Source organism: Gymnogyps californianus, chromosome 12 (genome assembly GCF_018139145.2).
Source record: "Gymnogyps californianus isolate 813 chromosome 12, ASM1813914v2, whole genome shotgun sequence".
NCBI classification, from domain to species: Eukaryota; Metazoa; Chordata; class Aves; order Accipitriformes; family Cathartidae; genus Gymnogyps; species Gymnogyps californianus.
Window position 1 is genome coordinate 23,123,939 of NC_059482.1, and position 25,128 is coordinate 23,149,066.

The 25,128-nt window shown below is 39.8% G+C and overlaps 1 protein-coding gene across 1 annotated transcript in view; it reads right to left on the minus strand.

Moving 5' to 3' along the window:
• Positions 1 to 1,867: 1,867 nt before the first annotated feature.
• RSPRY1 (ring finger and SPRY domain containing 1) overlaps positions 1,868 to 25,128 on the minus strand; it is a 38,862-nt gene continuing 15,601 nt past the window's right edge. The window contains exons 4-16 of the mRNA XM_050903731.1: positions 21,868 to 21,920; positions 20,258 to 20,370; positions 17,388 to 17,514; positions 15,895 to 15,953; positions 15,471 to 15,537; positions 14,599 to 14,730; positions 13,214 to 13,329; positions 12,289 to 12,432; positions 9,319 to 9,430; positions 8,236 to 8,338; positions 6,540 to 6,692; positions 4,274 to 4,378; positions 1,868 to 3,340 (exon numbers count right to left, since the gene is read on the minus strand). Coding sequence (XP_050759688.1) covers positions 3,244 to 3,340; positions 4,274 to 4,378; positions 6,540 to 6,692; positions 8,236 to 8,338; positions 9,319 to 9,430; positions 12,289 to 12,432; positions 13,214 to 13,329; positions 14,599 to 14,730; positions 15,471 to 15,537; positions 15,895 to 15,953; positions 17,388 to 17,514; positions 20,258 to 20,370; positions 21,868 to 21,920 — 1,381 coding nt within the window. The 3' untranslated portion in view covers positions 1,868 to 3,243. The remainder of the gene's footprint in view (positions 3,341 to 4,273; positions 4,379 to 6,539; positions 6,693 to 8,235; positions 8,339 to 9,318; positions 9,431 to 12,288; positions 12,433 to 13,213; positions 13,330 to 14,598; positions 14,731 to 15,470; positions 15,538 to 15,894; positions 15,954 to 17,387; positions 17,515 to 20,257; positions 20,371 to 21,867; positions 21,921 to 25,128) is intronic.

Here is a 25,128-nt window from a genome sequence, read left to right on the forward strand (position 1 = left end):
CTTCCGCCCCTCCCGCAGCCAATCGAAGAGCGGAGGTGGCCGCGGAGGGCCCGCCCACACACCGAAGGCCCAATGAGAGCGCGCGGGCGGGGCCGGGCGGGAAGGCGGTGCCTGCCGCCATGGTGGGCCGTCAAGCGTGGCGGGGCGGGTGGCCCCGGCGTCCTGGGCCGAGTTTGGTGTGCAGGCATTAAAAGGCTGCCCTAGAAATAAAATAAAAAGAAAACATAGATAACGTGCTTCGTTATGATGCACGCAGCCCCCCCTTCACCGTTATTAAAGTGGGTTTTTCCTCTCACAAAGCAGGGCCCTGAGGGCTAGACGACCACGCTCTAATCCATGGCTTCAGGCACACACAGCCCAGCTAGCCCGGGCGTAGCTTGGGTCACCCCGGCAGAAGGCTGTGCTCGAATGTTTTGCACAAGTGCGGACACCCGCCTGGCGCTGGCCTTGCCTTTGTGCCTCACGGCCAACTTCTTGTTCGAGGGACGGCTCCCGCTTCCACAGGCTGCCTGCATCACCCGCTGGCGCCGAAACGATTTTAACCACGGCTCTCAACAGCAGCGAAAGAATTAAATAACAACCAACGGCCTTCTAGACGTTTTTATTGTTGAACAGACAACTTCGCTACAATTCATTTCCCCTTCTGAGGGCCTGCGGAGCCACCGCCTCCCCTCCCCCTGGCACCAGAGCCTTCGGGGCACACAGGGACTGAGGGGAGAACTGCACCGGTCATGGAGGATCAAGCCTTACAAAGATGCCCCCATCGTGGATTTCAGCAGAAAGCCAGTTGAATTGTACAGTCTTTCCCTTCGTGAAATGAACAGGACAGTTCTCTGCAACACAGCTCCCTCCGCCGGTGCCGTTGGCTTTCTCTGCCCAGCACCAGCTGCACGGAAGACGGTCTGGGGCAAAATTTTCCAAAGCATTCACATCTTTTCAACAAAGAATGCAGGCACTTAGTCCCGCGTCTACAAAGGCTGCGAGGCTCTTCGGTCGCCTCTATTTCAAGGGGACACCAGACACCTAGAAGCCATTGTGGACCCGGGCCTTAAGAGCTTAATCTCATACAGCAGTTGATACAAATCAGGAGTCCTAGGCACTTCTGAAAATTTTACCTCAGTTAATCCTGGCCAGGGAAACCAAAGCCCTGAAGTTACTAGAATCTATTAAGGCAGAGTTCAAAATGGTTCTGTCCCACCTCTTCCCTAAGTATGGTTTTTATCTTTGTACCTCAGGGATAAAAACCTATCATTGCATTTGGAAGCATTTAGAACTTCATTTCAAGTGATTCTGAAATTCCAACATCCCTGTGGCAGTGATGGTGTTCACAAGTTTGCTCATTCAGCACCGAGCAGGAAGGGACTCAGCCCTGACTGGCAACGTGGATTACAGCAAAACATCACAAAGGACAGTCAGTGAGGAAATGAGGCCCCTGTGGCACAGATTGCCCAGTCTGACTTTAATCAGAACAGGCATCCAAGGCGGAAGAGAATTCACATTTTAGCAAAAAGACTAACCAGCACTCTGTTTTTGGATTCAGTCTGTATTTGGAAAAAAAGTCAACAAGAAAATGATGGACAGAACTTTCCCAATTCACACACTGCACTCCAGAGGTTCAATGGAGACACTTTTTTCCTCTTTTTTTTTTTTAATCTCTGGATGAAATTCAGCACCCTTGAGTTAGCAAAGGCAGAAGGTGAAAGGAGTTGCTAGAGAGCTTGATTCTGGGACCTGTGGGCAGAGCTCTCGGCTCCTATTTAGGTCAGTAAGAAGCAAGAGTGCTGAGCAGGAAGAAGCAGCCTCAGCTCTGCTTTGTTAATACTCGATAGTACAATAAAGATAATAAACGATTTTAAAAATAACATACATCGCAGCATGAGAATTCACTACAACAGCCTCTGCTGTTGAACCACTGCCAAGAAGTGGGATGGTTTTGGTGTAAGTTGTGTGTGAATCAGTAAAGTTCTACTATATAGCCAGATAATTTAAAAAAGCAACCTGTACAAGTCTTGGAAGAGACCGAGTCATATCCTCCGTTGGTGCAAAATAAGCATAACTCCACTGATTTTTGTGCTACTTCACCGACACCAGCTGTGAACCCTGATTCCTTGTAGAAACCTAGTAAAACAGTCAAAAGCTGCCTGCTGAAATGCATCCTTAACATACAAACGTCACAAATGTGTAATTAAAGTGGAGCAGAGATTCCCACTGTATGATCCCTACCGAAAATATGAAGTGTGGCCCCAAACCTGCTCAGAGCAGGACTGACACGTGGCAAGCAAGGTGCATTTTTAAAGAGTTACAGAATAAGACCGAACTTGGTATCCAAATAACGTGTTTTTTTTTTTAAATAAACTGGCCCAAAATTCTCCTCCAATCTTTTAAGATAGCTCAATATTTCCAAAGTGAATATAACTTTCAAAAACAACACGGATTAAAAAAGATGTTCGATGATACCTTAAAAAATACCCAGAATATCAAATTAATTCCAGTCCAGCGTTATAATTAGTTAAGAATACATCCTGAAAATTATATCCTCACAAAAAAATGTGGATACTGAAGTTAAAAGCATCAGAAACATTATGTACTTGAAAATACCACCGATCTTTTAACGTTTAAAAACAAATCAGAACATTCTTTGGAATCACCAAGTTATTAAAACATGTGAGTTTCTCTACAGTCTCCACACTGTCTTTTCAAATCAGTCTGTGTACAGATTAAGTCTTTGAGCAGTTTAATATCCACTGCCGGAAAATACAGAGTCTCTGACCAGCAGGAGGCTACATTAAACAGGAAAACATTGGCATTCTCTTTTTAGTACTGACTTCTGCCAAAAATAGAGACTTTCGAGCGCAAGACAGAACGGCCCTGTTTTAGGAGATATTTTTCTCTTCTTTTCTAGAATGCATTGTACGTGTACTTCCAGTGCAAATTTTTTCAGCACTTGCGACAGGCAAGAAGGGGGAGGAAGAGACACACTCTCCTCTTGTCTTGCTTGGAGGAACCAATAGCCATAGCACGCTGACCTACCAGCTTTCCTTACTGTTGAAACCAGTCCCCATCGCTGGCAACCTGAAATAGCTTATTAAAGATTTCATTTTTAAGATAAACAGATTACAGTTTAGCATGAAATCTGGCCGTGGCTATGGTTCTATGTGCGTAAGGATTGGTTAGAGATGCTTTCCCCTTTCAGTATTGGTTGGAGTTCATTCAAAACAAGTCTGTGGTATTTCTCCACATGTGTCATGAAATGTGAGAGATCTGTCTGACTCGGGTCTGTATTTCCTGTCGACACAAAGGGCAGGTCTCCAGTTGCAAGGCACACTCCATGCACAGGTCACTGAAGGAGAAGAAAAATCAGTTAAAGCCTGCATTCACAGTATGAAAAACTAAACTAAAAAACCCCCAAGCACTAAGCAGTTTAGTTAGCCTGCTAGAAACACAGTCAAAATAAGTCTGTCAGCGTGGAGATTAGGAATTGCAAGTCAGGTGTTGTGGATCCACAGGCTTTGAGAGGACCTCCTGCTGCTCAGCATCTCACAGACCTGAAACTGCTAGTGCAGTTGGTCGGGATTACACTTGCATGCTTTCGTTAATCTTAACACTTCTCTGGTCTGGAGAACAGCAGCCCCAGTGCCCTGCGGGAAGCTGTCTCCACTTCTTGTTGTGGCACACTGGGCACGTCTCTTCTCTTTCTGTCTTTGCAACATCCAGACAGAAGACCCATGGCAAGACTGCTTCCACAAGTGCTCTAAAAACACTAAGGAATGGGACTTAACTGGATTAAATTCCTAGTAGGTTGCTTAAATGCAGGAAAGTGCTATTATGGTATTATTCCCACTGCTGTCCCATTTTTAGCTTTTAGATGAATTTGTGACTTGAGACAATCCATTTGTTGAACACTTAATGAGTATTTGAGTATGTAATGAATTTTCTGCTCTCCTCGTGATCTGGATTTCACAGCACCAGTACTAAACAACTACTCATCAGTAAAACCTTTGATATCAGGGAATTAAGACTTGGTAGTCACAGTACTTCCCCAACCCCAAACACACACACAATTAGGGATTAAGTCTGCTCAGGTCTAGGGTGAGGGGAATGGTGGGAATACTGTGCTTAACCTCTGTCACATCCTTAAAAGGAGGGGTTGTTTCCTTTATGCTGGGAACTTAATCAAGATAAGCAGGGACTGCATCTGGTCTCACCTAAGCTGAACGTCACACACACACATTTTCCTGTTTCTTTGGTTTTGGGTTTGTTTTTAAGGTTTTACCTGTGTCCACACGGCCTGAGTTCTGTGTCTGCTACCTCATCACAGCAAAGCGTGCAGCAGTTCTCTCGGATACTCACTTGCTTCAACAGAGCCAGGCGCCTGTGTCTGAAGGGAGAGAGACCCCCCCCATATTAGTTTGACTCAAAATGATAGATTCATAACTATTCAGAGTGTTGCATCAAGACCAATGCAACGCTTGCCTGTGCTACTCAACACTACTGCTGATAAACATCGATCATAACTTCCCACAAAAAAGGCTTAACACACCCAGAAATGTTCAGAACAGTCTTCGACTCCCTATTCTGGTCTGTCAGAAAGGGACAACGAGGGTGTTAGATTACAATTCTTCTAGCTCCCACAGCTGAACACTTCAAAACATTTCTTCTTTAGTATCTGTGTACTTTTAAGAGTTAAGAAAAAACCCAAATAAACCACACAAACCCATGTATCAACAACATTCAGAAACTCTGTAATGCTGTAACACAGTTTAAAAGAATACAAATTGAAAATAAAATCAACAGCCCAGTATGGCAACTGCCACAAGGAAGAGTAAATGGATAAAAATCCCCCATTTGATGAAATAAGGCATTTCAAATTTGGAACACACACACTACATGTCAAAACTGTTCAATGGCAGGGTGACGTGTCTAGCCCAGACTATGCCCCAACACCAGATGCATTACATACCATAAACTCATGTAGAGTTGTGCTGAAACTCCTGTGATGGATAATTAGGGTCCACTCAGGCCCTTGCCTTTTTTTCCTACCACTTTTAAGATCAAAGCTATCTTTTAATTTAGGGTTGGCTTATCGTTTCCAAACAGTTCAGGCTGTAGGGCAGGGATGATCTTTGTTTACACAAAGAGCAACAGTGTCCAGCCTTGAATGGAGCCTTTCAGTGCTATCACATACTAAATAGGCTCTAACACAGGAGGCCAAGTTTCTCCAGTCAGGCATCAACAGGAAAGCAGTTTCCCCCAGTTTCTCTCTACACCTTTTGGCACAATCAAATAACAGCTCTCACAGCTAACGCTTAAACATTGCAAGAGTAGTGCCAGAATGACATCAACAACAATCACATCTGGTCATCAGCTAAAAATTGCAAAACCCCTCATCTGGTGCATGACACTAATAAGACAGAAGAACACTTAATTTGAAAAGGGTGCTGACCAAGAATGATAACTAACAAATCATCTTAAGGGATTAAATCAGACTGTCACTTAAAGCACCTGCAGTTACAAGCAGGTGTAAATTGGCTATATGCAAGTACAAAATGGTCTTGCAAGTTGCATTTGATTTTCTCTGCATAAACACAGTATCACAAGCCTCAAACTTTGCCAATGTGTGACTGATCCAAGAGTATTTTTTTGTTTTCTTTTTAAACACTAAGATACTTAAGTACCTCAAGTACACTTGATCGAACAGCTAGATAATTCAAAACCAGTCTCAATTTTATTACAGCCAGGGGTACCCACCGCCAACAACCCCCACCCCCCACGGAATTGGATGTGACAAAAGATTATTTCAACCACATACATCAGCACCGCTCTACAGGGCCAGCTTTAGGCAAGTTGCAAATCTGGGGTACCTATATCCCAGATTACACTGTATACTGTTACTGTTTGTGTTCCAGTAAGTTACTTCATTACTAATGACCTAAACCAGAAAAGCTATTAGTTTTCATTCCTGCCAGAAAATTGGGAAGTTAAGGAAAAATGTATCCAAACCTGTTTCTATCTGGCTTGATTTATATTTAGGTGGGAAAGCACTTCTAAATTTGAATAACTTTTGTCGGTACTATCATTCACAAATGGGGAAATTGTCATCTGGATCAGAAAAGAAGGACAACTTCAAGTCTTACAATCACTCAGTACCTCCATGCTGCCAAACATCACAAATTAGGTCAATTTTAAATAAGACATCTTTTTTTAATTAAGACTATACCTCCTCAACCAACCTAATCATTCTTAGACAGCAGGAGGCACTTTTACGAAAAACAGTTTACTGTGTGGTACTGGTTAATTTTAATTTAGCTTAATATTACAAAAAATTATTTTAATTTAATGGGCTTCGGTTGTATATCTCCTGCCTTACTCATTAAGTTGCACTGGAGCCTATGGTCTAATCCTTTTCCAAAAGAGACCTATGGAGGCGTGACCCCATAAAAGATTAACTTTGCTAAGTACAACATAAGACTATGCAACTCAGAAGTGAAGCATTTTATTCCTCTGTATGCAAACACACTCAAACTAGACAGGAAGATTACCTGGGCAAAATGATTTTCTCTTCTGCTGTCAGAAAGGCATAATCATTAAAGGTACTAAACTTCATTGATGGTGGGTACTTGAAAGGTTTTGCCCCAAAGTTGAACTCACATTGTTGATAGGACATGAAACTAGCTGCAGCAAAAAAGCCAGATCTGCAATATGATGAACAACAGACATTTTAGAATGACTTAAACAATAATAGAGCTTTCCAGACATGTTACTACTATTACCAGACAAAAATATACCCTGAAACAATGAGACAAGTTCCTTCAAAAGAAGTGTTCTACAGCTAATTGGGAGAAAAAACCTCTAACACATCCAGTTTCAGCTGCACACACCTTCCTTGTTTAGTTCTCAACTTCTGAATTTACTATCAGGGTTTATCTGAATTTACTATCAGGATTTATCTGAATTTACTATGAGTCAGCCAAGAAAGGCTGCCTATTTTACAACTAGGATTAGTCACACTTACACTAAGAGCAGATACATACATCTGAACAGCCTACGGCCTGATCCTCTTTACACTGATCAGCTCAGATATCTCCTTCAGCACTGGAAAAAGTGTTTTTCTTCCCAACAACTGCTGTTTAGCAGAGCTGTGAGGAGCAGTACCAACTGCAAGGGCCACCTCCATGCCCACCGCTCCTGCTGTTTTATTTCAGCAGGTACATATCTGGGGAACTTGCAACTCTTGTACGCTTGTGTAGGACCCGTGCAGGATGAATTCAGGTCTGAGCTCTCTTAGCACAATGCCCATCTGTTCCTCCTTGCCCTTGCAGGATTACCTCAGGACAGCTGTCTTTTCTTCACAGTCACCTTGTAAAAACACCACAACTACCACCTCTTTCAGTTTTATTTACTGAAAGGGCCCAAGGTGACTAATACCCCAAGTTCTAACCAAGTAACAGAATCTGTTGAGTACATAAATGACATACTCCACACGAAGAACAGAGTACTGCAAGCTGAAAAGACAAGATACTCTGCAACTCTTTGAACTGAACTACTCTTTGCTTGCATCTTGAACTTAATATTGAGGAGAAAAAAAATGAATGAAATTTTTAGCACAGTAGTATTAATTTACAAAGTACTGTAATGTTTAATTAAGCTGTACAGGAAGCTTCTTTCTCAAGTATCACACCAGCTTATCTTTTCAGAACTAAAAGGCTGAACTTCTCCATGACAGTCAGAGGAGTGAGCCACGCGTTAACGGAGTTGGCAAAATAAGCCTAACACCTTTCTGTAATGCTACCCAAGAGACGTCCTCCCATGAATATTCAATATGCTACTACAGGAACCGGCCCCAGTGAACAGCAGCAAGTTAATATGCAGTCTTCAGCATTTACAGGACTGAGGCTTTGTTTTTTTTAAAAGATCAAAAAATCCTCAAGCACTACTAGAAGTTTGTTCATCTTTGCTACAGCCTCATTCTATTTCAATGCTGTGCTAGTTTGACAGTAGAAAACATCGAGTTGAACCTACCTTTGGAAGGTCCAAAGTATTTATTTTGGACCCTGAAATCCACCTGGAAAATTATATCCTTCTCACTGATTTCTAAGCAACTTTCAATTGGGAAACCTGCTTAATGATGGCTCCAGGTAAGCAAATATGAGTTTACATCTCGAATGGGAAACACTTCATATAATTAAAACAATTATCCATACAGGTCACTGTCCTTCCAAATGAGCACATACTTACACAGCAGATGAAAATACTTGCTTCTCGGCAGGAAGCTGGTTTCCATTTAAATAGAAGATCATTTGCTTTTCTTGCAAGTCTAGTAGAAATCCTATTGTGTCTCCTTACATGCAAAACAAAAATAATTTAAAGATTTCCCTTCTGTTAAATGCCAACAGCTGAAACAGTTATTGTTTTAAGTATCCCATATCTCGCTATGAGTTGTTTCACTTAAAAGGAACTGTTTGCAAAAGCATAAAGGAAGAAATATTGGTACAGACAGTTACTAAAGAAAAAAACCAGGACAAAATAGTAAAAAAAGAAAATATTTTAGTCTGCCAGAGCATTAATACTACATAGTTATAGAAGTATTGCAGAGTATTTGCCAAAGCCAGAAAAAAGCTGCACTCTGTCTCTCCTTGGCTATTTTACACCCATTGAAGATATCCTCAGAACACATGCTTGCTAAAGTTTCTAATATGCTTGTGCATATTTTTAAGAGACATTCTAATTTAGCCATTCTTGGCAGAAATTTTTAATAGAAGGCGGCACAGTTCACACAAGCACGGCATGCACAGACTCCTACCAAGATTTCAAAACTGGGATCAAGAACAGAATTTTGCTGTCCAAGTAGTTATCCAAGAATTTAAAGTAAGCAACACAGTGCAACTCCCCCTTAACCTTGATCTCTAAATTAGACAGGTTTTTTTTCCACTTCTCTGAAATAACTCTTTCAACCCAGAAAGGAACATTTCAACCCTGTCTGTAGGGCTGCAAACGTCTGAGAAAGTCTTATGATTAAGTGTCCAGCCATGTTAGTTGGTGCTATGATTTGTACTCTGCCTATGAAAAGAAAAAGCATTTAACCAACAAGATTCTCTTTACACAGATTGTGGAACAAGAGTGTGGTGCCCACTTTGTACATTTAAACCATTGCAAACATTAGTAAAGGCACAATAATTATTAAACCTTTAGTATCATCAGGATTAGGCAGTAACTGTTCTGTTCGCACCTACTAACAAACTGTTTTCTAGACACCTGCGAGAGGAAAAAGTCCTGTGCAGAAATCCAGTTAGGATAAACAGCAGAAGATGGACTGAATACCTTCTTTCCAACAGGGATGGGAATGTGGTTTACTTCTGGCATTATACCAAATCAGCTGCCGGCAGCCATCATATGCACAGGAGTATTCATCGTCCCCAATGCCATAACCTTCCTTTAGAAAAAGAGTGAAGCATTTCAGTCTGCAGCCATTCCTCACACAGAAGGGCTAAAGTTTATTTTTATTCAACTAAACCATTCATCCAAGAGCAGGAAGGGTTTCTCCCACCGCCGTGAAGATAATTTTTTCAAACTAGTCTTAGTTTCATTTTCACATCAAAAGGAATTTGTTGGGGTGAGGAGGGGGGAAGAAGGGGATATTGTCTCCAAAGTGTTTTTCATTCTGAGAGCTCAAATCACTCCTGTCTATTAAAATATTTAAAAATCAGAATGCTAGTACCCACATAGCTAACTTCTTGCATTTTAAAAGTCAACATAGAAGTGTAACCGCTCTCTTATCTTGAAGTCCCAGTACCACACTTGTAATACCTTCCACCACAAGATATCGAAGTGCCACCAGAACATACAGTACACAGAAAGAGAACAAACCCATGGTCCCTTCGCTGAATTTATTGCATACTGTGTCCCTTTCAGTGCCGGCCTCCCTCAATTTGTGAAAAGGTTATCAAGTGATAGCCCCAAGGTCCAAGACAAATGCAAAACTAAAAGTTTCCGAGTGGGAGAAGAATCTGTCATGTAGGAGCGCCCAAACACAAAACCCAAAAGCATTATGGAAGATAACTTCCTCGTGCTCAGCATGGTTTGTCTGGAGTGCAAATACTAGACAGCGTCTGATTACACAAGCCTCCGATGTCCCAAATTAAAGCTAAGCCCAGCTAATGGGTGTTTAATATCATATTTAGGACTAGTCTTTTTGTTACACATGCTGTAAATAAAGAGCATATGGCTACTCTGATGACTGTGTTTGTGACATACCCAGAAGATAATATCCTTGTATTTCAGGCAGACACCTGAGGAACTCAAACAGCAGCAGCATTTAGCCACCAGCAAAACAGTTGTTGCAACAGAAAAGTCATCCTGCTCAGAGATGTGACATTTCCTATTTTCATACCTTGTACAGGAAGCACAGACAGAAAAATGCATATACACCAAGCTCCTTAACAGTAAGTGGGAAAAATCTTTTAAGCCTCTTAGCAGTCTAAAGGCAGACACATGGCCTTTTATTTCAAACAGTTTCCATCACACTCAATGTCTACAACGCCTGTGCTCAGGACAGGTCTGTACGGTATTTTTGTTTGGTTGTGTTTTTTTGGCTTTGTTTTGTTGTTGGTTTTTTCTTTTGTTTGGTTTTTTCCCCCCATTTATATCACACTTGCAATTCCATGCTAGAAATGTGGGACTGGACTTTGGATGTGATGTAGAGATATACGCATGTTATACACCAGCAGAGGACAGTGCTATTCACATGAATAATTACAAGAAATGGGGCAAGACCACTGAACTCACAGGAAGACTTAAGTTAAATGGTGAGAAAAGCTGCTCTCCCATGCCTGTTGGGTTTCTTACCACTGGTGTTTGTTTCATCTCCTTGATGTATTTCCCTTATACCCCCAACCATCAATATTTACTCACATGTATGTATTTGGCCTATCTTCATATTAGCTTCTGCATTTGACTCAGCTGTAGAATGACTTTTTCTATAATAATCAGAAATGAGCAGTTTTAACTGCTTATCTCTACGTTAAAAATAATATATATATAAAAAAAATTCTTCTCCTAAATTAAATTCCAAGTAGGAACAGAAAGCCATGCAATTACAACAATAAAGGGCTGCAGGTACATTTCTTACTCAAGCTCAGCCAGTAGAAGTGTCAACTTAAAATCCCAGCACTGTATTTCCATTCTGGTCAGCGGCGGCAGGCTAGGCCATACACACCTTTTGTACTAAAATTCTAGCTTGCACTTTAATGAACTGTAATGAAAGTTTGGAAGGCTGAAAATATGGAAAGTCCTCTCTAAGCTGAGGCAGACAAGTTTTTTGGGTAGTAATCATTACACTTTCTTAGTATTATGGAAATAGTGAAGCAAATTATGCTACAGCATACTGAGTTTACAACAGCCATACAGAGTTACCATGAAGATTTAAGAAAGAAGTCCTAGTTACATCTCTACTAACATTCAAGATTATTCTTTGACTATACGTTTGAACTTGATGTGCACATGGCACATTTTGCTTTAATGCTAGCAAGTACATAATTTTAAAAGTAAAATTGTAGGAAGAAGAATACTTAAGAATAAGATACTAAGTTATCTGGATGAGAGGGAGAGCAAAGCAAACTATAAAATAAGACAGTGTACTTACTCTGTATTATCAGAATAAAGGCAAGAAGGTAGAAGGTTTAATCTTTTTGTAATCCTTGTTTTTAATGAAAATGCAGCTGTCACATACCCAAACCATACCATATTGCTGCTACCAGCAGATCCAATGATACCATGCTATCCCAGAGTCAATTTAAAGAATTATTTCCCTTGTGAAAGTTAATTTAACAGGAAAGTATGTTAAAGAGGGTAATTAAATGGCTGCTTGGTGACCTGTGTAAAAGCGAGTGCATGATAATCTGCTAGTTCCTAGTGAGTAATTCTTTACTTCCAAAAACAACAGACAGTAACCACCACTGTTATCTAAAGAATTTCCAAGAAGAGACTAAGCCGCAAAAAATAAGAAATAATTTCCCTGTAGCTTCCAGACAACAGCAAGTAGGTAACAAGCTGTCATTGCTAGCAGCTATGCATGACTTGTGTGAACAGTGTCAGTCCGTAGCAGTGACAATACAGCCTCTTCTTGTACCACTAAATTCAGCAAAAATAGCTTCATGAAAGTACAGAAAAATTGAAGGAAACACGCAAGTGCTCAGTTACTACCACAGAATAACCAGAGCTATTTTCATGGGTGTTGTAAGTAGAAAAATACTGAAGTTACATCATCGGCTAGATGACATTACATGTACTCACATGATTGAGAAATTTGCTGTCTTTGGTAGCCCATCCTATCTGCATCACTCCCGAAGTAATGACTGTAACTTCATAGTACCAAACTCCAGAATCGACACAGAACGTACATCTAACGCTTTCAAAGGATGAGGCATCACATCGAGCCTACCAAAACCAAACCAAAAATTAAGTTTCTATAAAATTAGCATTCAAACAAGCCCCTTCCTTCCCTGGATCAAGTTTCTTGCCTATAAGAATACACCAACATAATTTTAGAGGCACTTCAGACAGAAAGCAACCTCTCTTTATAGCAACAATTGTCACACAAACTAGCGAGTAGGCAATACTGAAAATTGTTCAGTGGTAAGCCACAGGGAAAAAAAAAGGCAGAACGTTGACAGAGTCAATTTAAAGATTTAAAGACTAAGACAACCAAGACAGGAAGACCTAAGTCATTGGTTGTTAGCTGACTCCTGGTATGAAGGACAGAGAGGTACTCAATGTTAATTCATGAAAATTCATCTCTAAGTAGTCAAACAAGTTTTTAGAAAAAAGTAACAGAGGAAGAAAAAAACCACACACATGGCTGGACAAAAATCCTACTGCTATGGCCTTTTCAAGACTAGACAGGACAAACAACAGGAATTATACTTTGTGAACAATTTTAGTCAAAATGAGTGAAAAGCCAGCTGACTCTTAAGCATCCCCCTCACTTTTCTGAAGTTTTGGGGCACAGACACAGGTGTTACTTTAGCGTGAACATTTCTACAATTGAGATCAGCGTAGCAATGTTACAACCCTCTGACAAAGCAAGTTTTCTGTACAAAGCTGGCAGAGAACTTTGATTCATTCTAGGAAATCACAGGAGCAAGTAGCCAACAAAAATAGTTAAAACCTGCCTTTTTCTTCAGACTCCTTTTTAGGTTGAAATCATGAAATATCCTACCTCTAATCCATGTGGAGAGATCTTCAGGTATTCACTGACATCGTTGCTGTTCAGCATAGCCCTAATGTTGGTCAAGTCAACCTTCTCATATGTAAACTGCCTGCCTTCTTTTAAAACTGCAAAATAAAACTAGTTTTAATCACTGCTGCAGTAAAACTTTATTTTAAACATTTCACACAGTGGCAATCAATCTCTCTAGGATCCAGTTAATTTTTGGCATAACCGAATGAAATACTGACATTTTGCCTGCATGAAAACAGCATCACTTCCAATACACTGTGTGTTAAATATCCTCTAAACATGAGAACATGACCTATACCTCTGACTGGAGCTCCTACAATCTAATTATTACTTTCAGGAAACCCACAGGCAAATGTAAGGCATCCAAGTTCGTACCAAGACTCCACTGTTTCAGGATTTACCATTGTATTTGTATATTTAGTTGGGCAGAGTTTTTCTGATTCACCACAGTGGAAAAGATTTTGGGGATGGGGAAACAAGGATTTAAAGTTTTTTATCCTCTCATTTTCAGGTAGGTGATGAACTGGAACTGAGCCAAAGCAGCTCGCTCTTCCTGCATCCCCTTTTCACATGGAAGGATCAGAAGCATTTATCTTGTCAGGTGTCAAATTGCTGACACATGCATGTTAATTTACAAATCAGAGATCTTACCTTAGGACCCTTCATATATCCCAAACTTGCTATAATACTTATACTGATGTTTACTAAACACAACTGACATTGGCCTTCCATAAACTGGCTAAAGCCCAACAAGACCTTTCCCAAATTTATCTAAAAGGCATTAGAAACTACAAGGTCCTTAGAGTTGCTGCACCCTCGCAATCACAACTAAACAAGTGAATTTGATGATTGTTAGTCATCCAAAAGGACAGATCTATAAAGTGCTTTGTCAAACACTTTTCACGTTTGATCCCAAGACCGTATCTTTACTTTTAGAAGTCTTTAACAATTCTTTGAGACCGTGCACTGCTGGGGTATGATCACAGTAGTGACTGTCAGCAGGATATGTCAGTAATCCAGCTGTTCCGCAGAGAGACAGAGCTGCACTATTTAGCCACTCAGCACGTCTGCTGAAGTGTGGGTTACAGGAAATATGGTGCAAAGAAGAATTTTCATTGCAGCTCCAACCTGCAGAGTACAAACCACTTCCTTTCACAAACGTTTTCCTTGCCAAAATTTCCTTTCCATGCAATTACACTGGATTTATTTGCCCCTTTTTTTTTTTTTTTTTTGAAGGAGAGTGATTATAAATGCAGTCAGGTATATTTACAGTAAGTGCTTATACAAAACAAACACAAAATAGTCCTCCATCTCTTTGGAGAAGTGATTAATATTAAATGAATCCACCCCTTTGTTATACCTACATAGATTGTCTAAACTCCACTGGGCACAGAATCCAACCTGGCGTTTTAAATAGTCTGGATTATCTGTCCATTTCTCTAGCAAGATCAGTTGGTCGCTAATGCACGATTCAGAAACTGTCATTTTATTTTCACCTGCAATTTAAGAGCAAAAAAGAATAATTGCTATAAACTAGGGATAAGTTTAGTTAAAAATAGTAACAGTCTACAAATGCAGTAGAACCCCCCCCCCCACACACACACACACCCCTTTAAACCTCAGTATTACAAACAGCATGAAATTCTTTCCCCAAGCAGATATGAAATTAACTTAGCACTCAGATACACCACTTCTCAGCATGGAGCTGCATCATCAAGAGACTATTAGATCACAGCTGTTCTCCATCTCTGTAATACAGATTTATTTCTTTTCAAGTAACAAAGGTCTCGTGTCATAAGTCTTTATGTAGCAATTTCTAAGCTGAGAAGGACTGAGTTTCAGCAAATCTCCTAAGGGTTTGTGGGTGGGGGTGTCATTAAAGCAATAAACATTTTTTCCTGCCTGCAAACACCCAATCATAGCTGTCCTCCATCTTTAATACAGATTTATTTCAGTGACAAAGGCCTCATGTCCTAAGTCCTTCTACAGCAATTTCTAACTGGGAAGGACTGCACTGAGTTTCAGCAAATATCTCAAGGGTTTTGAGAGGTAGAGGGATGTCACTAAAGCAATAAATATTTCTTCGTGCCTGTAAGTGGACAAACATTTCTCTTCTATATTCGTTTCCACCAATCCAGTCTCTCATGCTCACAAGTGTCATCAGATGAAGCAAGTGACAATCATGCAGTAGAAGCCATAGTACGACTGTTCAGAGCAGTATCAGGCTAATACTTACTTGTTTGTGCAAACTTCTCCAGTGCTATTAGTGCAAAAAGCATCACTGTCGGATGGGACTGGAAGTTCTAAACATGGGCAGTAAGAAAAGTGATTTAATAAATACCCAGCACAGATGGATAGGAAAAGCTGTTAGTCTGTCACAGAATGCTTTAGGTTGAAAGGGACCTCCAAAGCTCCTCTAGTCCACCCTCCTGTGGAGAGCTGGTTCGAGTAGATCAGGCTGCTCAGTGCCTTGTCCTATTGACTTCCAATTATCTCCAAGGATGGAGATCCCACAGACTCTCTGGAATCTCAGCTTTCTATAACATATGTTACCAGTATTTACCAAACATGACCCTAACTTTTCACAATAATTAAAAAAAAAAATAAATTGCCTTATAATGCTACATATGGATACATACAAAAAGATCGAAGACACTCACCAAGCTGTGAAGTAAATATTCCAATATGCCTGGGCTGAGTAAGCCTATGCTCGCAGGACCTACAAGAACATTAAAAATTAAATCCATCCATGGGAACTACCAGATACTCATCACTGCACAGATCTTTTAAACACAAGGCAACAAATTAAAGAACATCTAAGAACATCGTAGCAAAGCAGCAATATAATATAGAACAATTATTGTTCCCAGTCAAATATTTGCTACATATTTAATAATTACACAGTTACGGGCAAATTACAAACATATTCAGTTTACCTGCTGTAAATGGGTACAGAGTTCTAGCCACACTTCTGAGATTTTGAAGTAAGACTCCACCAGCCTCTGCTCAGCATTTTCATGCTCATTACTTTCAAAAAGAGACCGGCTCTCCTTTACTTCCAGAGTCAAAGTATAAAGACCAGCTCCATTTATCAGTAGCCCAAAAGAAGCAAAACTGAGCATCTAATATAGCCTACTTGATAGTTAATTATACAATTTGCAGCAGCACCATAGCAAGCAGCCAGTTACAAAAAAAAATGCTCTGAAATACTGTCTGCTTAGTCAAGAGAGAGATACAAGGGAATCAAACTCTAGCATCTACAAACTCTAACAAATTGCAATGGGTTCCAACACATCATTAACAGATTTGCTGCCTGAGCTGATACAATGAGATCCGTGTCCACTAAGACAAAAATAGATACAGGATCTCATTTTGACTTAGTATAACAGGGTGGAAGCACTATAGTACAAAAATGCTTCCTGCCCTTGTTCTTTACTTTTGACAGAAATACTGAAATTATTTTTTAATAACCATTAGGTGATACCGGACAATCACTTTTTCCTCCTTTTCCTGTCTGCTTTCAGAAAAGAGCAAAAAACCTAGATATAAAACTGACCATCAGCAGGAAGGAAACTTAATCATCAGTTTCCAGCAGGGTACTAGAAATGACAGGGAATAAAAAGTTCTATACGAAAAGTCACCTTAAAATAGAATCCCAGCAATTTTCTTTTAAGTAACACAGAAGAGAGACTCTTTTCAGCTAACTACAATAGAACAATACATGTTTAGCAGAAAGATCATCTTTCTTTTGTTTCTAAACAGCCTCCAGACTACTAATTTGATACTCCTGCCTACTGGCTAGAGAACTACGTGTTCTCAGTAACTCACACACAGCCAGAGTAGGTCTACAGAAACGACTGATTACCAGTGCTAAAGCAACATACCATAAACAAACATCGATCCACAATCACTAACCATGCATCAGAAGGATGGGATCTTTTTAAGTACCTGGGATTGTGAATGGCTCATTCCGACCCAAGCTAGTGAGTGTTCGACATTTTAATCGAGCAGTAGATTCTGTCACACAAGGTCTCCCCTCGATGCAGAACATTATTCAGTTCTAAGAAAACATTTCTGAACTATTGTGGCCACTAAACCAGAAGGTGCTCCAGCGAGCCAAAAGCAAGCCTTCAGAAGAATCCCACGGCTTTACCTGCTAACTTCTCTGCTAAGCAGCCCAGTACTGCAGTTGTATTCCGGTGTTTGGCAGGGTAACAAGCATCCTGGCAAGCAGCAGCTCCACTCAAGTTTAATATTTCAGTTAGCTTTTGTAATGCATCCTGAAAAAGAAAAATCAGAAATCTCTTCAACATTACTGACAGATACAGTTTTCCCCCCAACTCGATATAGTACAACAAATTATTTTTACACTGTATTACTAAGTCAGCATCATATTACAGACAGCATGGGACGGTTATCTTCTAAGATAAGAAGATAATAAAGAACAGATGGGAAGAAAAGTTCAACATACCCAAGAGTTGTAACTTTAAAATTACCACCAGATTGTTGGTCATTGTTGTGATCAACAACTCAGGACACTTCTGGACATACACAAGTGAGCTACCTATAGCAACAGGAACTAGAATGGTAGACAAAGGCAAACAATACCAATCAGCACACATGGCACTACTGCCATGCAATCTGTTTCCAGTGTCCTAAAACTCACACCCTTTCCAAAAGAAAAGGGCTGGTTTAGACTTTAGAATTCAGGACTGAAGAGACATGCCCCCAAAAAAGAGCCCAAATACGCACTATAAATTTAGGACGCTGTCAGCTTTACAGGATGTCATAAATGGTATTCCTGAGAGCATAAATGGCTTTTTGTAGTCACACTAATTTAGGAAGTAACCAATGAGGGTAATAAATCTAAAATGCCATGCTTTGACTTGCTTCATTCAGGCAGTATGGTATGGATAAAATTCAAGACAGATCTAGAGCATGTCCTCCATTTTGAGAGAGTTAGGGGTTAATCTAGAGCCAGAACAAGTTATCCCACAGGGAGAACCCCACCCTGCAAAGTTCCAAATCCCCCTCAACTTTCCAGACTTCATGAAAGTTTCAGCTGATTCAGATTGAAACTGCATAATCTCAGGCTAGGATCTAATTAAAATAGAAGAGCTCCTCATATTGAAGTCATCAGGAGGCCATTTGGAGAAAAAAAAAAAAAATGAGTACTGTTCAAGTTGAATATATATGTTTTTTTGAATTGTGTTCTGAGCCACACTCAAATCAGTTTACTGTGCTGGAGTCTGAGGCTTGTACAGAGATCACACTGAAAAGTAGTTATGTTTCCAAAAGAAAAGCCACAAAACCAGAAATGATGAACAGGACTGACGCTAAATGGAAAGAATAGAGAAAGAAGAAAGGATGACGGAGCCACAGACTTGGGATGGAAAAGCCTCACTAAAATTAGACTCTTTACATGCTCTGATACTGCTTTTAGCCATTATTAGAACCGTCAGAGATCAACTATTTTGAGTTAAATAAAGACTTTATAGAATAAACAGTTTACTGCATTGCCATTTTAACTTTATGGACTTTATAGCTTACAATAACAGAAGATGAAATACAGCCTGCTGCTGTTCTCCAGCTGTTACAGAAGTGGGGCACTGACTTAAAACCCTTAAGACCCAAAACTTAAACTTGTCGTGAATAGAAAGAAAATGAACAGCAGCAAACACTTTACTAGGCTGCATGTGACCAGCAGATCCCACAACTGCAGCTCCTTGTACTGTAAAGAGATTGCACAGGAAAAAAACCTCTGTACACCCCAGACACAGGCATCTTAATCCTTTTGTCTTGTTAGGGTCAACTATTTCATAGCTAACTCCTTAAAATTAAAGTACCTAAAAGTCATGTGGTTTTCAAAAAACAAATCATTTGATTGCCAAGTACATTGTATAGCTGAACAAAAAATACAAAAATCACTCTTCATATGGCACATTCACAGTGGTCTCCATTTCCTGATTTCTTTTTCAAAGCAGGCAAAATTTCTAGTCATAGCCTTGTTTTCAAAATCATTTTGCAGTCTATGTGACAGCCATCATACAACATTCAACTTGTTCAAAAGTCTCAGATGACTTTAATCAATAGCCTAGAGGAAAGAAAAAAAAACCACTTTGGGCAGTTAGAGAGCTTGACTAGCTCTCCAGCCACTCATGCATTTACGCAAGACAAAAAGCTACCAGCTTTTTATATCCCTAGCAATGCAAACTGAAAACTAAAATTGGCAGCATAAGAAGCAGATGGATAAATGAAAGCTGCAATGATGTCATCATCAATTTCTGATGAAATGAGATCATGACAAGTATTTGAAGACAGACAAGTTCTCTGTACAATCATCACGTTTCAAGGGATTCAACAATGGTTAGCATCTCGAAGCACTTGAGGCACTCACTAAAGCACCTGTACCAACACAGTATAAACACCTCGCGTCATCTTTCCATCCAAAAAACAGATCAGCAGTCAGTAAAAAAAAAAAAGTATTCAAATTTGCCAAAACTGTATCTAGATATTTCCTAGTGAAAAAATGTCAGTTGTTTAACTTAACACACCCACTTGTGTTGCATTCCTTATGTGCAGAGCAGGAACAAATTCAATAGTGACTTGTAAATGCGCAGCTTTCAGAACTTGAGAACAAAATGGCAGAACTTGTACTGCTTTTGCAGCATCTGTACACCCTCACTGCACAGCACGCATGTACCACATGGCAGGAGAGGACAGCAAGAAAAGCAGCTAAAGACCAAAGGCCTCTTGTTCTTCCCCATTTATCTTTTTTCAGATAAATCCCCAGATTTATCTTTTTTCTTCTTTTCTTTTTTCCCTGTACAGTGCTTCTAGCATTAAGTAGCAATTAGATACCAAGTCACCGCAAATTACTCGAAGTTGCAAGTTACACTCATTTTCTGAGCAGCTAACAAAGTCTTGCATCACTGGTGAAACCCACTCAGAAGCTACCACAGGTGTGGCAACCACGAATAACTGAAATTCAGCCACAGATAAATACATACGCTTTCAACTCACTTTTGTTGGCAGCGGACATTCATCAAGTAGTAGCGTTATAACAGCTGGTCCCAGGGGATCGTCTAATGGAATAACTCTAATTAAAGATTGGACAACTTCCAACCAGCCTTCATCTGTCAACCACAAAACAGAAGTAACGCTCAGAATTAAAACTGCAATTCTGAAGTGTTCAAAATACATCCATAAATGTAAACTGAAAAATCCTCAAAATTACCCAGTGAGTTTAAAGACACTAGGAAAAAGAAAAAAAACCAAACCAGTTTACTTTTTACATCAATGTCTTAGTTTGCAGTAGTTTAGAAGTTTAAATTCAAGGAGAAAAAAAAATTTACAGCAGCATGGGTAATAGTGAACACCTCTATTGTTTGGAGAACAGTCTTGCTCAGGCCAGAGCATCCTTTAGTTCCCACTAGTATTAGGAAGGAACGCTCATGACCAGTATGGACAAGCACTTTGTTCCAGTGCGATACTCAAGCGTTCAGTGTCCAACGCCAACTCTTAAGTGTTAAATGCTGCATCCACGATGACACTGAAGAAATATTTCTTCTAGCCAGAACCAGAGCACTCTTCTTGAGTTCCCTCAAGTAACATGGGCCTCAGAGGAACTGCATTAGCTTGTCCCATGCCTGGTGGTCTAAAGAAAATTTGCTTTCATAAGGAACAGCTCTCACTGTTTAATGAGTAGACAAGGGCTTCTACTTGCAAGTAAACAACAATCCACATATAAGATGTTAAACTACTAATAAAGTAAACAGATTTGGATTTACAAGAAAGTAATTTCCTTAGAAGTCAAAATAAAGACTGAGTCTGTATCTGCATACAAGTGAGTGAGGTTGAAGAGACTTAGCGCTCCCTTCTACAATGACAAGTAAATCTAAGTAACACATTGCGGTTTGAGTTTTGTTGGCACATTCCCCTAAAAAACATTTTACTGAATTGCTGTAATATCTAATCAGGTTGATTAATTTATTTTGATATAGAAATACATTTCCTAAGACCAGTACCAACTCTACTAAGAGACAAAAATTCACCTAAACCAGAAATTTGGTGGAGGTCTTGAGCTGGGAGAATTTCTCCTACTGTAACAAAGATAAAACAGCCCTTGCACAAACACGGCTCATCTTGCAGGAGTACTTAGGGACAGGGTTGGACAGGGCTGGAACAACTACAGCAATAAAGCAGAGGTCTAAGGACAGCAAAACCCAAACCAAAAAGTATGTACTATTTGCCAACACTGGAGCATGTGGGTTTAAACCATGTCTACATACATATATGGGTTGTTTCTGCCTTACTGCAAACAGACATTCTTTGTGGCTTACGGTTTAATGCCATTACAATGTGTTTGTGGCCATCCGTTGGCTGCTTCTGAAGAGTTCACGTGGGAAGTCTAATGGAGTTCAAAAAAAACTCAGGCAAATGCAATGAGCTCAGTGAAGCTTCTGAAGGGCAGAACTGTGTTTTGGATCCCACATCCCTAGAGCTACAGCAAGTCGTAACACATACTGCTAGCGTGTATTTTTCTTCGTAAAGCAAAGAGGGTTTTTTTTTTTTTTTTTTTTTTTTTTTGCTTTGGAGTCACAACTGAAATGCCCAACACAGTGCCTTGATACCTGTTTCTGCCATTTCATGCAACGTGATCATTGAATAAGGAGGCTCCTGGTCACTGAAAGAGATATTACACAGGTCAAAATTTATGCACAATCATCAACACAATACACTGAATAAAATGATAATACACAGACAGAAAATGAATCCAGTAAGTACTTAACAAAAGGAAGTTACATAGGCTGCAGACCACTAATGCCATTTTCAGATCTGAAACACAGACGGGATTTGAGCCTTTCTCTGGCTCAAAGTCAACATCTGCATATCTGCAATAGCTGATAAATGAAATGGTGATCCATATCTGCATATCTAAAAGCTGAACATAATGCTTAGGCTTAGTGCTATTCATTAGCAGGGTTCCTCGGAGTACGTAACAAGAGACTCTGTGTTAGAGGTCATGAAGTCAACCAAGAGCAGTGCACAAGGGACATAGCTTAAACATGATTTTTTCCCCAGAAATTCTCTGGTAAATACATAAATATTAAAAAAACCCATAAAACCAAAAGGCAAGCCACCCAACAGCATCATAGACTTCAAACTCATTAACAAGAGCTGTAAGAAACAGTTAAGGCAGCTTAACAGAAGATATTTAACCCAATCCCTTTTCCAACATGAAAAACAAAAAGTTCAATCAGATCAGTTCCTCAGTCTGGTTTGCTGGAGCAAGGACAAGAAGCTATGGCCAGGTCTGTTTATCTGAGCAGGCACTGCCCTTCAAATACCTAAAGCAAGATCTCAAAATCCTGTTCAGTAAGCACCTCCAGGTCCAGAAAAAGCTTATGCAGCAGCGTGTCCTAAATGCTTTATTCAGTGCTACTTAGGCACTGCAAACTAACCCCAGGCTTAGAATTATATGTTCCACACAATTTCTATCGCACAGCTCTGAAATGGAATTGAAAATGTAAAACACAGATGAATTTTAGAAAATTTCAACACAGATTAATCATGCAGGTAATAAAACTACCTACTTTGGAGGGATTACTTACAAAAGAGAAAAATCTCAGTTTTAACTAAAAACACACGATGTAAATACAGGCTTTTCTCACCAAAAATTAACACGTTCTTAAATATTTCCACAAGAAAATGCTAAAGTGAAGTTTAACCCATTTTTATATTGCCATAACATTTGAAACAAATAGTATTTTTTTTTCCTCCAAGCATCTCTTTGCCTTTCTTCTGGAAACTAATCTCCCCAGCAGGAAAAAGAAGTACAATACTGCAGGCAGAATTAGCTCAAGAGAAAGGATGTAAAGACTCAAAGAAAGAAAATAAAGATCATAAGTACAAGTAAGGCTACGATAAAAAAGGATGAAATTTTTAGCAGCAAGATTTCTGATTCTGTCATGGGTAGCAGGTGTTAGCAGTACTGGCCCTAGGCAAAGGACAGTCCCGTCCCACTGATTTGCCATTTTAACCACTTAATTTCCAAACATCACCTCCAGCACACACCTTCCTCTTTCGGAAACAAAACAGTCCTTTTGCTAATTTCTTAATTTGCAAAGCAGCACTTCATAGAAACTCCAAAAATTAGTACTTATCCTTCTGAGGCGAGTAAATGAAACTTAACTCCTTTCCTTCTAGAAAGGAGGTATCTCTAGATATGAGAGGAAAAAAAGCAGTTGTCATATGTTTTAGGTCCAAACTTTGAGATTTGATAAAACAAAACAAAAAACCAAGAAAATCCAAACAAATAGCAAACAATGAAAGCAACTGTTCATTGCAGAATATAGTATAACAACTTAATTTACAATTCATCTCAGACTGTTCCCATGTATTAACTTTCAGTATAGCGTTTGGAAAAAAATTGTTAGAAAAAGGGTTTTCCCTTCCATTCTTTAGACTGTCATCTTTCGCTCTTTAAGGCTGTACTATCACACTGAAGCCCGTATTTCCAACCTGCTGTTACTTACATGGTTTTAGTTTGACTTTATTCTTGCACATTTTTTGACATGAAAAGAGTTTTGTCAGCTTCCCTACCACTTCCTTCAGTTGTGGTGTTTTCAAAACTGAAAAAACAGGCTCTAGGAGGAACAGGTGATAATGCAACATACTTATTCCTACAGTCTCTCACTTACACTGAAACACAAGATTTCCAGACATGAATTTTTTTTTTTACTCCAAGTTAGCATTCCTATTAATCTAAAAAGGGCTATCATTGGCTTCAAGTCTAGCAGAAAAGCTCCTTAAACTTTTTTCAGACACATTTCGGTAGTTTGCCTTGTGAACAGACCCCTCCATTATTCACAGCCATAGGTCTTTGTCTTATCTGCAAGAACTTGTAATACTTAGCTGTGTTATAAAACCGTCTGTGTCTTACCAACTGCCTTAATATGAAACAAGGGAAACCAGTATACCAGTACGGCCCACTTTTGGGCTCCCCAGGACAAGAAAGACATTGCTATAAGGGAACGTGTCTAGCAGAGGGCTTCCAAGATGGCTGAGGGCTGGGAACCATGACATACAAGCAGAAGCTAAGAGAAATAGGTTTGTTCATCTTTAAGAGGGGTAGTGGAAAGGAGGAGAAATCACATTGCTGTCTGCAACTACGTAACGGGAAAGAGCAGCGAGGACAGAGTCAGGCTCTTCTCAGAGGTGCACAGCAACAGGACAAGAGGCAACAGGGGTGTGTTGGAACGTGCAAAATTCCAACTTTTAAAAATATTTACTAATTTAAACCATGGAGGTGGTTTAACACTGGAACAGGGACCCAAAGAGGTGGAGAATCTCTATATTCTGGAGATGTTCAACACTTGACTGGATAAAACCCTGAGCCACCTGCTCCCGCTAGACCTGGGTTTTAAGCAGGAGCCTGGAGTGGAAGAACTTCAAGAGGGCCCTTCCAACCTATGTGATTATGTGAGTCTAAGAAAGTACTTCACTGGAGTCTGTATAAAAAAAAAAAATACAGTAGCTTCAGGAATTTGTTAGAAACAGGACTCCAGGATCAGTGAAATAACTATGCTTGTTGCCCCTCAGTAGCATAGGAAAGCGCTTACAACATTACAGAACTGATTGCAAGACCCACAGGAACAGGATCAACTATGCACAAAAGCATTGTGAAACAGCTTAAGGAGCTGAACTTAGGGGAAAGGGGAAGGCATGTGAGATTACGGAGAGACTTTCAAAAAAGTTTGCCATGATTTTAACTTAATGATTTGAAGAGAGACCGCAAAATAAAACCTGTTAAAAAAAACTGCTTAGATTTAAATGTTCAGGGAAAAAAGTATGTCCTGGTATTTCCATTTAAAGCATTTTACAGCAGGAAG